A 12,629-nucleotide genomic window follows, 5' to 3' on the forward strand; every position below is an offset into this window, starting at 1 on the left:
TACTGCTGGCACTGCCAATCATCTTGAAACTACAATCAACCACATGATCATCATGAGGCTGCCCAACAGCTCATAATCTTAACTCAGTGCCAGACGATTCCAGTGCCAAGTATAAAAAGTAGGGGGTGGGGTACAAACACGGGGCTTTTTTCTTCTTTTAAGCAGCTGACATTTCAAGACTTCACTACCGGTTTCCATTTAAAGTATTGGATGATTTAGTAACACACTTTCATCACTGATGGCAATTGTATTCTTGAAGGGCAGGCTGCAGTCAAGCTCAGGAGAGTCAACTCTTAACTTAAGCATGTGACAGCACCCTTCACCTGTAACTACTGGGATCTTTGGATCTTGAAAGCTCCCATTTCTCCTTCTTGGGGAGTGATGCCAGTAACCAAGATGTAGTGCAGCAAGGTCAGACCCTAAATATCTGTGGTAAGAGATCTTTTCTCTGCAGCTTTGCTCCATTTCAGAGTTACTGAACAGAAGCAAGCCTGTATTTTTTACTATAGTGATAAAAGTTCAAACTTCCCACCCCACCAGTTATTCTCTTTTCCAGATGGCCTACACAACACGTTTTTGAAAACAAAACCTCACAAAGGGCCTTAAGAAAAAAATTAACAGGAATCTTTCTTTCCTTCGATGCTGTTATATCGCTGACACTCCTTTTCCTCCAGCACATTACTGAATGGATGTGGAGGGAATCTGCCATGTTTCCATAGTTCTGGAAGCAGATCTAAAGGTATAAGGAAGCACAATCACCTCACCAAAAACTGTTACGACAATGTACACCAAGAAGCACTGTCCATACAACGCAGCCTCCCTGTGTATTATTACACTGGACTCTTAGTTTCCCATTAAACTTTTCCAGTAAACTAAAAGTTTACTGGAATAAGCAAGACAATCTCAGTCAGAAAAGTTTACAGTTCAACGCATGAAGTAAAATTTCCTGTAACTAACAAATTCCCCTGAATTAGTATACTGTTCCATTCAGGAAGAGCTACATTAAGGCTTTTCTGGCTGTCCAATTATTTTGATATCCTAAGTGGCATACAGTTACGTTCCAGTCCCAAAAGACATACCTGTTTATTTACACTTTGCCAGATTTTTATCAAGTTTTAGCTTATATCAAAAAGCATCAGTTACTTCTAACACCTAACAGCATTACTAAGATCAAACAAAAATTTAAGACCAGTATCTTGCCTCCAAAGTAGCTAAAACTGGTTGTGTAAGAGCAGAAACTGTACACCGTAATGCCTTTTAGTATCTTCATATAATGCATAATACCCTGTGGCATGGAGTTTCATAACTTAACCGCGTGTTTTGCAAAGAACCATCTCCTTCCAATTTGGAATTGGCTACTGAATACCCAACAAGCAATTACTCATTATACGCCCTCCTCAAGACACTCATGACTGTACATGTCTTATCTTCATGCATTCGTCTTTTTCCAGACTGAAGAAACGCAGCATAAAGGGTTCCTCTGTCTTCTCAAACACAACATATAAAATCCTTCCAGAAGGGAAAGTAAGGATGGTACAAATTCCAGTTCAAAATTTACTCTGCACTCCATCATTAAGCAGCACTGGCATGACTTGGGTTACCAGACCACTTCCTTGCTATGCTGCATGAGACAGCTGAGCTAACCTGTTTTCTCTGCACCACTATCTGATCACATCTGCTGTGACTACTTATATATTGAAAGCATTACTCAAAAAAGTTTTAAAAATTTAATATTTGGTGAGTGTATCTTACTGAAAATTTTTATTCTACATTTACATATCACCATGGAAAGGAATTAGTTGAAAATCCCCTACCATAACTGATGCCAACTTTCTCAGTCCCTAAATTTTACTTCAAGACAAACCCCCTCCAACTCCATGATTCATCCAATCATTCATGACTTCTAAACACTGATCTCCCAACCTTATATAGTATAACTCACTTAACTCTCATGGATTCCACTATTCTCCAATGGCAGAATTTGCTTCAAAATTCCATTCCATAAACTCAATCTTTATTTAGGAAAGTGGGGGAAAAAAAAGAAAGGAAAAAAGTGAAAGAGAAACATTGTGGGCTCAAAAGTTTTACAACTTGGGCAGATTAAGATTTCACCTTGTCAACAAGAGCTCAGACTTAGAGACCTTATGAAAAATAAGGTGGTGGCAACTCCACTCCTTCACACATTAAAAGTAAGCATGTAAGCCATCTCCCCCTTTTCTCAGCAAGGAGGAGTCTTACTTTGATTACAGCAAGCACCAGGCAGCAGAGGATTAACAGCCTGAGAAGCAGCTTCATCTACAGTATCAAGAAAGAGCCAAAATGCCCAGAGACCACCACAACAGCTAAGGTCCAGACAACTAGAGAAGTACCTAGGCAAACCCAAGCCCTGCATAACCCTGGCACACTGCAAGGAAGAGGTTCTAACAGCAATTACCAAAACTACAAGAAAACAGAAACCTACCTGGCCAGGAGAATATATCCATAAGAACACATCTCATCCCCAGAGTGAAACCGCTAATGATTACTGAAACAACTATTTCCAATATTAAGCTACAGCTGTTTTGTGATAAAGGAAAAGAAGGAGCAAAAAGCATTTGAAAGCTATTGAACAAGTTCATTTTTAAAAAAACTTCTCTCTATTTGAGGGCACTGACAACATTTTTAATATCTTATACTTTGAAGGCAGTACTTCAGGCTCAACTTCAGCCACCGATACACAGCTCCCCAAGAATTCCGCCTCCTACCACATTACAGTAAAGAGCAACTACGAAAAGGTAATACAGACAAGGAAAATCATCAAAACCACCCTATTCTAATTTATACTAGGACATTACCATATCCTAAAACCCCCTGGATCTTCATGTCTAAATTACAATCATTTTATCAACATAAATTTTATTTCATTTGGGACTAAGAGATGAGAAGAGAACCAAAAAGCACCAACTTTGACATTATATTTTTTTAAAAAATAACTTTTTTACTAAATTAACAGAACTGCAACAAAACTAGGTATACAGTTACTTGCTTCAACCCACAAAATGTTGTATTATCAACTCAGTCTTTAAAAGATAAGCAAGCAAGCTATGGCTACATCAGAAATAGATCACACCCAATAATCACACAGTGAACCAGCCAGTGAGAAGTTTTGTCTTAGTCAAATTTTTCTCCAACATTTGTACATCATTCTTAATTACAAAAAAATTTATAAAATTAACAAATAAAATAGCAACCAACTTTATTTTAAGGGTGCCAGCATCCCACAGCCAAAAGCATATTGTTCCATCTGCCCCGGTTGAAGATAAGTATCTCTTTGAGCCACTGCACAGTGGAGAGAACTGGGGTGGGGAAGAGAAAAAAGAAAAGCTCTGCTGTTAATCTGTTCCAGATGTGCTAAGAAGTTCCTCAAGTCATTGACTTCTCACAAAAAAAAAAAAAAAATAAATCAAGTATCGAACCATACTTAAGAAAACTAAATTGCAATGAAGACCAAAATAACACAATGCTGCTCAGAGTCACTCTCTTCCTTCAGAACAACCCTCCTGGGTTACTTGGCAAAGCACTCTGGATTCTCCCTCCCCACAACCCAAGTTGTGCAACAGCATGCAACTTGAAACAAAAATAAACCAAAGTATTCAGCAGTGACTGCAGTTCTTGCTCAGTGGACCTGCAGTCAGAATCACAGCCTGGAAAGGAACGATACTTCAAAACAGAACTGCCCACGTGCATCATGCAATTTTTTTGAACAAGGATTATGGATGGCATGTTTCAAGGGTCACGCATTTTGACAATAAACACGTGTTATTTCACAATGCATACTGTGAAAATTCCTTCTCACTTCACAGGCACGCAATTTTATTACACAGAACATTCCTGGGTGGTTCCTTTTTCAGTCAAATTATGTACTTTATTGCTCAGGTGAGTTTGCAAAGCAAAAACCTACCTGCAATGATGTTATAGATGCACTGTGGCCCTGCAGAACTGCTAAGGGTGCACAAGTTCGAAGGCACCAAACTCTGATCATTTTATCACAGCTTCCAGCAGCTATCATGGTGTTTTCGTAGTTCACTGCCATGTCAGATATTTCAGCTGCATGCCCTCTCAGGGTAGCCAACAACCTTCCATCATCTGTTGCCCAGATTTTTACAAGGCAATCATCTGATCCCTGGAAGGTAGAAATTTCAACCATACCATTAGCTGTTGATGTTACAGTTAACTAACACAACGAACTGAAAAACAGAACTAGTAGCATGTGCAGGTAAGTATCATATGACGTGCCCTCCCGCCCCCGGCTTTTAACACTTTTCCACACTGCATTCAAAACACAGGATTACATTAATTCTCAACAGTATATACAAAGCATGATGTGTTTGTAACACAGATCACAAATCCTACAGCCAAGTTGGATTTATGCTCTTCAGTAAGACGCTTTTCCCAAAAACTCTAGCACAAACCAGAGTTGCAACATTAAAATGAAAATTTACATTAAACATTAAAATGAATCATGAATTGGTACAGTGTTTGCCATTTAGCATTATACCCACTTATGTTCCTTATCTTCGTGCCCTATCAGCATTAGCAGTATACTTACCACAGTAACAATGAGGTAAAGAGCCTGCATGAACAGCTATTCCGTTAAGTCGAAGTACTATAAATCTGCTTTGATACTCCCATGAACAATCACCAAAACGATCACTCTTTCTCAACAAACCTCAGAGGCTTCACCTATTCATATTCAACTCACATTTAGCTGGTCTTCCCACATCACTGTAACAGCTGCTTGCCTGTATACAACAAACTCACAGCCCTAGCAAAAATTTCCAGACTCAGTCCTTCATTTTTCATTGCATTCCTGCGCCTCCCTGAAAGTCTGAATATCTTTGCACCTCACTCAGCACAATAATATTTGAACACTGCACAAAGGCACTGACAGCTGAGATTTGCTGGAAGTATTTCATTAATTTGCTTAGGTTCAGAAGCAATACAAAGCTGGATGTTGGATTTTAACATCTGGAGCACTGATCTGCTACTGGACACATAGAGGTGCTGCAGCAAGTTACAAAGTGACACCACTGTTATAAAATTTCATCCGTTTTTTCCTCTTTCATCTATTTACAGTGTCTTTGCACAAGTTTCTTAGCATTTATTCTTTGAAGACAGTCAGAAGGCAGGGCAATACTTTCCTCCACCTTTTATAAAAATGGTATCCATTCGGTACAGGCACAAACAGCCAGATTTTTAAAAGACTGGTAAGCATTCAGTGAACGTAAGCATCTAACAACCAAAAGTCTCAAAAAATATTTAGAGGCTACCACTACTATTTTCATCTACTATTTCACTACAAAACATCGCAGCTTCTGTAAACAAGTGACGCATATTTTCCCTACTTAGTACACTCCTTAGTCTACATTCACATAACTATAGAGATCCCACATTGCCACAGCTCCATTCAGCTACTGTTCTGGGCAGCCCAGTCCCAGGACTCCAACACCCAGCTTGGGAAGTGCTCACTGACACACACACTATATGTGACATAGAGCTGTCCCACCAGTGTTAGGCAAATGCTCCAGGAAACACTTTCAAAAGAAACCCAGATACATACTGCAGCTATTGGAATGCATAAAATGATTCAGAAAGCTTTTTTTTTTCCTCTCCTTTTTTTAATAAATACTGACTAGCCTGTTCACATTATGTTAATACTGATGAACAATTTATTTTCTTAACTTCTTTTATGTTACTGCTATAAAAAAGAAAAACAACCAACAGTCCTCTAATTTAAAAGGTAGCTAAATTTTACTCATTACATTAGTTCAGATTTAAAGCTAGTACCCGGGAAGAGGGGAACAGCATACCTGCAGTTACCTAACAATTATACACCCATTCTCATTTGTAACAACACCCTGCAAACCAGTCAACTTTCTCAGGCTTATTTGTTGTTTAGTGAACAAGTTGTTTATGGCTCACAGCCAGTTACGCACAGCAGTTTCACTCTTCCTTTATTATTTATATCAATTCTGACAAGACACTTATCTCTTTAACACAAGAGACAACTATAGCCCCAGTTTTTTAAACACTAAAAAGAAAGCTGACTGTATTTACATACATTGACAGGGCACATGTTTCTACAGATCACAAATGCAGGTTGCTTCTCTACAGAAGCAACACATCTTCAGCATCAGTAAAAAGGCTACTTTGGAGCATTAGTAACATTTTAACCCAGCAGAACATTTTGCAGGGGGACTCCAGACATGTGAAATCAAGGTAACTTAAAACTTTACTGTGTCATTGATTTCTGGAGTACCTTGGTAGGTAATTTTGATTTACCAGTTACCATGCTTTTGCTTTTCCTCAGGTGGGCATGACTTTAAGGCCATAACTTGTCTTTCTTCCCAACCCTTCAACAGGTGCAGCCATGAATGCAAAGATGTGGGCAAGACAACTTCTCCCATGCTTCCACCTCAGAATAAACTTCCGAGCCTCCAATTAAGATTGTCAAACAAATTCTGACATTGCATACTCATTTTAAACAAGTACTTCTATTAAGAGAAGGTCCCTCTTCCCTCAAACAGAAAAGTACAATTTGAGATTTCAGATTTCTCTTTGGTCCTCCATGGACACCAAGTGTGAGCAATCAGCGTTACAGAAGAGCACAGCTCTTAAATATTTAGCCTCAATACTCAACAAAGGACTGCTCCCTTGTGCAGTCTTGGTTAGTTATAGCAAGCCAACAGCTAGTTTCTACTTCAAAAACTTGGTCATAAGAGTGTCTGTTGCAGGGACATGTCTATTTGACAAAAGAGATAGTAAGGGAGCTTGTTAATAATTGTATTTTCTGCCTCTTGGGTAAGGAGAGCAATGGTACATATACTATCTCTACTTATACATAAAACTTCCATGCTGAGATTCTGTGGTACATGCCTACCTTCTCTTAGCTGCTAAACTGCTACAGTGCCAGCCCAGGGAAAACCACCGAAGCATGCAGAGTTGAACGGCGACAGACAGAACCAGAGAATCACTGAGGTGGGAAGGGACCTCTGGAGATCGCCTAGTCCACTCCCCCTGCTCAAGTAGGGTCAGCTAGACTAGGTCACACAGGATGATGTATCAACAATGCCTGTAACCTTTTGTATATTTACTGAAGGTACTCAATGTCCCATCACCAAGGACCTTACGGAGAACATTAAAAAGTACTGGCTTCAGCACCACACCCTGTGGTACCCCTAGTGACTGGCCTCCAGCTGGGCTCTGTGCTGCTAATCACAACCCTTCAAACCTGGCCATTTTCACTCTCACTGTCCACTTATGCAACCTGTACTTCATCAGTTTGCCAGTAAGGATGCTATGGGAGACAGCACTGAAAGCCTTGCTGCAGTCAGGAAAAACAACATCTACTGCTGTCCCTCATCCAATTAGTCATTTGATCATATAAGGTTATCAAGTTGGACAGGAACGACTTCCCCTTCGTAGATCAATGCTGATCATGTTCTTACTGTTAATATGGTTGGAAATAGCTTTAAGGAGGGTTTACTCCATCACCTTCTTAGGTGACAGATGAAAATGAATGGTCTGTACTTCCCTGGAACAACCCTCTTGCCCTTCCTGAAGACAGGAGTGACATTTACTCTCTTCCAGTCCACAGGAACCTCTCCTGATCATCATGGCCTCTCAAAGATAATTGAGAATGGCCTCACAGTGTCACCTGCCAGTGTCTCTCATCAGGTCCCAACATGGTGTCATGGTTTAACCCCAGCCAGCAACTAAGCACCACTTGGCTGCTCACTTACTCCCCGCCCCCCCGTGGTGGGGTAGGGGAGAGAATCAGAAGAGTAAAAGTGAGAAGACTCATGGGTTGAGATAAAAGACAATTTAATAAAATAAAGCAAAAGCCACACATGCAAGCAAAGCAAAACAAGGAATTCTTTCACTAGTTCCCATGGGCAGGCAGGTGTTCAGCCATCTCCAGGAAAGCAGGGCTCCATCACACATGACAATTACTTGGGAAGACAAATGGCATCACTGTGAATGTCCCCCCTTTCCTCCTCCTTCCCCCAGCTTTATATGCTCAACATGACATCCTGTGGTATGGAATATCCCTTTGGTCAGCTGGGATCAGCTGTCCCAGCTCTGTTCCCTCCAAACTCCTTATGCATCCCCGCAGCCTCACTCACTGGTGGGATGCGGTGAGAAGTAGAAAAGGCCTCGACACCATGTAAGTGCTGCTCACCAGTAATGAAAACAGCCCCTGTATTATCAACACTGCTTCCAGAACAAATCCAAAACATAGCCCTCCATACTAGCTACTACAAAGACAATTAAATCTATCCCAGCCCAAATCAGCGCACATGGATATGCGGATGGCTAGTTCATTTAAATATTCCCTAGCCTGATTCCCCTCCACCAAGGACAAGTCTTCCTTGCTCCACACTTTCCCTCTGGTCTCAAGGACTTGGGACTCCTTAAGACAAGTCCGGCACTAAAGACCGAGGCAAAGATGACAGTCAAGCATCTCATCTTTTTCCGTGTCCTCTGTCACCAGGTCTCCTGCCCCACTCATCAGCAGGACCACATTTTCCATAGTCTTCCCTTTGCTGCCCATATACTTCCAGCAGCCATTTGTGTTGCTCTTCACAACCCTTGACAGATTCAATTCCAGGCTGTCTTCAGCTTTCCTAACCCCATCGCTGAACTTCCAGAGAGTGGCTCTGTATTTCTCCCAAGTTATTTGTCCCTGCTTTCACCTCTTGCATGCTTCTTTTTTGTGTTTGAGTTTTGTCAGGACCTCACTGCTTATCCACACAGGCCCCCTGCCACCTCTGCTTGCTTTCCTGCACATTAGGATGGATCATTCTTCAGTCTGGAAGAGATGATACTTAAAAACAGCCAACTGTCCTGGACCCCTCCTCTCTCCCCCCAACCATATCCCACAGGATTCTTCCAAGCAGGTCCTCAGACAGGTCAAAATCTGCTCCTCTGAAGTCCAGGGTTGTGATCCTGCTTTTTGCCTCATTCCTTCCTCACAGGATCCTGTCCTCAGTCACCTCATGGTCACTGTAGCCAAGACAGCCCTTGGCTTTTACATCCAAAAACAATTCTTCAGTTTGTAACTAACAGATCCAGCGAGTGTCTTTTGTTGTCAGCTCCCCAGTGACCTGTGCCAGGAAGCTGTCATCAGGGCATGACTGCAGAAACTTCCTGGATTGCCTGCATGCTGCCGCATTCCCCATCTAGCAGATACCAGGGTGGTTCAAGTCCACCAGGAGGACTAGCAGAGGCTTTTGCCAGTTGCCTGAAGAAGGCCTCATCTACTTCTTCCTGATCAGGAAACCTGTAGCAGACAGCCACCCCAATGTCACCCACATTGATGGGCCCTTTAACCCACCCATGAGCTCTCAGCTGGCTCATCACCTGTCCCCAGGCAGAGCTCCATGCATTCCTGCTACTCTCCCACATGAAGGACAACTCCCACTCCTTGCCATCCTGGCCAACCCCTCCTAAAGAGTCTGTATCCATCCACAGCAGCACCCCAGTCCTGTGAGCTATCCAATGCCACTTCACTTCTTTGATCCCAGTAAGACTGTACCCCTGCAACTACCCACAGAATTCCAGTTTCTCCTGCTTTTCTCCACATAGTCAGGCTGATTTCTCAAAGCGTGAAAGCTTTCCCCATAATACACTCCACGATCTATGTGCATACACTTTGGGGTGGGCCCTCTTCAGCCCTTTTTGTTGTTTTCAGGGGTTTTACCATCTATATCGCCTCACATTCTTTGCTTACCCACCTGGTCCACTGCTTCTTCATGTGACTGTGACTTCTTGTCTCCCTCCCACATCTCTCCTACTCTAACACTCTCCTCACCAGGCTGGTCACCCTGTTGAGAAAGTTTACCCCGTATTTGCTTCTTATTCTCCTTTTCACAACCCACAGTATCCATAACAAAAAAAACCTTCCCTCTGCCCTGCCCTCTCTTAGCACCTCGACAAGTCAGAAACCACCAAAGCCCTTGATAAAGTGGTTCTAATGGTAAGTTACTCTGTTAATGCAGTTAAAGGATCCAAAGAAAAAAAGTACTCCATAGACAAAACTGCATGATAATTGGATCCCCCCTTTGTTTTTACACCAGAAGTTCTAAACCTCAAGCATGCCATTGCACCTTACTAACAGGCATCACTCTCCAAAGCTCTGGACAGCACCACAACTCTTTCCTGAGCATTAATCTTCAATTTTTCCAATTTCCTTGGGGAGTTTCCATAAAAATAAATAAATTGGAGCATTCTAGCAGCAAGTATGAAACAGATTCTGTAATTTCTCTTGAATTCATCTAAGCTAGGACTTTGGTAGTCATTTTAACCACAACACAGCAATGTAAGTATGTATTAATCCAATTATTCAGCTTGAACCTCAGAAGTCCTCCTGAATTACCTTAGAACTTCTTCAAAGTGTATCCTCGCAAACTAATAAGCATGCGCAGTCTTTGGTCTTTGCCCCATCATTTTAGACTGCATGAATATGAAAACCAAGTGTTCAATACTCTAACTTCTGTTATTCTTTTTCTATTAAAAATTTTATCAAACCCTTGAAATGACCATTTCCTTCTAGATCTTTTTTTTTCTTTCAGACCCATTGAACTAAGACTCATTAAATGAATAACAATATTAAACAAATAACGCAGTGTTATTTGTTAAAAAGAAGTTTAAATTATTAGCTCAGTCACTGAATGTTTTTGACAGTCATACACACACAGGCTAGTTTCACTTATAGCTTGATTTAATTCACTTCTACTAAGTTGCTGAGAAGCTAAAGGAAAAAAAGTAGTTTCATTAAATGAAACTACTATGCATCTTAACTCTACTTTTATTGCTACTTTTAGCTCAGCTCAAATACCTGTATGAAAAGAAAGTAAACCACCTTCAGGAACAGGTTTTAATTAATAGGTACAACTTGGGGCCTTCCAGTAAGACGCTTACCTACCCAGAACTTCTACAGGAAAGAAGAAGATTCAAGGACCTCTTAAATTTAGTGGTTTGACTGCATTTAAATATAGTTGTTAGCATTTAATGCTTTTGAAAAGGCTGCAAATCTCACTCATATTGAATACCTTGAAAGACGCAGTGTTATTTGTTAAAAAGAAGTTTAAATTATTAGCTCAGTCACTGAATGTTTTTGACAGTCATACACACACAGGCTAGTTTTACTTATAGCTTGATTTAATTCACTTCTACTAAGTTGCTGAGAAGCTAAAGGAAAAAGAAAGGAAAAAAAATTGGTAAACAAATTCTGTAATGCGTACTTTCAAATCAATTCCAATGAACAAGTTAACATGGCTTTTCAACAGAACTAGCAAACTTGCTGTTTAGGGCTTTATAAGCAGTTTAGAGAAAAAAAGGGTCCCTTTTTTCTTCTAAACTTTGCTTATAAAGTTCTAAGCAGATTCCATTTTAATCTCTTTGCTTCCTTAAACATACGAGCACTGTATAAAGCGCTCAGATTTGGGTTCCCTCCCCCCCCCATGTTAACTCAGTAAATTTCACTAACTGTTCCTGTGTTTCCAGATTCAAATTTGCACTTGTGTTACCTAACGCATCAAAAAGGTTCAAACTCTACATCTACTTGATACAATTTCTATCTGAATAACAGTATCAGCTCATTCCATCCTACTGTTGCCACAATGCGAGACTTAAAAGTATGAAGAAGCTTGTGCATTCTCCTCAAAAGTGCAGTTGCCACCAAAAAAACCCCAAGCAGCACATAGGGCGGGCGGCGCATGCGTGTGTGAAACAGAATTGCTCAAAAAGAGACACCTGAAAGTAGAAGGGAATAGGGAACCTAGAACTTCCAAAATACTAGAGGGTTGAAATCGCTCAAATGTGGATTAATCTCTTTCTCAAAGCAGTACACACATGAGAATAGAACTAAGCCATTAATATTAATTGCATCACAGTTGAGAAACATCAAACCCATTTTTCTTGGAGTTGCACAACTTAAAAACCCCCCAAAACCAACTCTGTCTACAGAGCTATACATATTACACAAAACATGCTTCTGCAATTCTCACGTTGTACAAATCAATATTATGAATAGGCTACTGACTTCTCAGTAAGCTTACAGCCTGCAGCCATTTTACTGGATGAACAGATAGTTCAAAGCATTTAAAAAAAAAAAAAAAAAAAAAGAAAAAAAAGTAGTTGTCAACCAATAAACCAAACCCTGCATTATGAGACCCCTAAAATGCTGTTTCAGAATGTAACTGATGGAGAGCAACCTGCTCATAGACAACTAAAAGGTGTAAAATGGTCAGAAAGAGAAGAACAGCTAGTTCTGGAACCTAATGCCACCTGGTGGGTTTAGTAACAGCAAACCAAGGGAAGATGATCACCAAAAAACAAGCCTGCTCCCTACCAGTTGTCTACAATACCACTATAGAGGCATGTGTTGTACCTCTCCATTGCAGAAAAAAATTAAGACTGTTAGCAAATCTCAACAAGGAAAAAAGGAAGAGGAAAAAAGGAAGAGAAAAAAAGGAAAAAGAAAAGACCAAGTTAAAACTGTAAATTCTGTAGCATCTTGGCAAGATAACAGTATTAAAATCCAAATAAATTCATGGAATTCTATCTGAACTGAATGTGACAATTCA

At 40.6% G+C, this 12,629-nt stretch overlaps 1 protein-coding gene across 3 annotated transcripts in view; it reads right to left on the reverse strand.

Moving 5' to 3' along the window:
- Window positions 1-12,629, reverse strand: part of PHIP (pleckstrin homology domain interacting protein) — a 119,337-nt gene that overhangs the window by 80,464 nt on the left and 26,244 nt on the right. For all 3 annotated transcript variants that reach the window (XM_055810793.1, XM_055810792.1, XM_055810791.1), the window contains exons 8-9: window positions 3,941-4,162; window positions 3,235-3,335 (exon numbers count right to left, since the gene is read on the reverse strand). In XM_055810793.1, the coding sequence (XP_055666768.1) occupies window positions 3,235-3,335; window positions 3,941-4,162 (323 nt within the window). The remainder of the gene's footprint in view (window positions 1-3,234; window positions 3,336-3,940; window positions 4,163-12,629) is intronic.

The sequence above is a fragment of the Falco peregrinus genome, chromosome 7, assembly GCF_023634155.1.
Source record: "Falco peregrinus isolate bFalPer1 chromosome 7, bFalPer1.pri, whole genome shotgun sequence".
Lineage (NCBI taxonomy): Eukaryota > Metazoa > Chordata > Aves > Falconiformes > Falconidae > Falco > Falco peregrinus.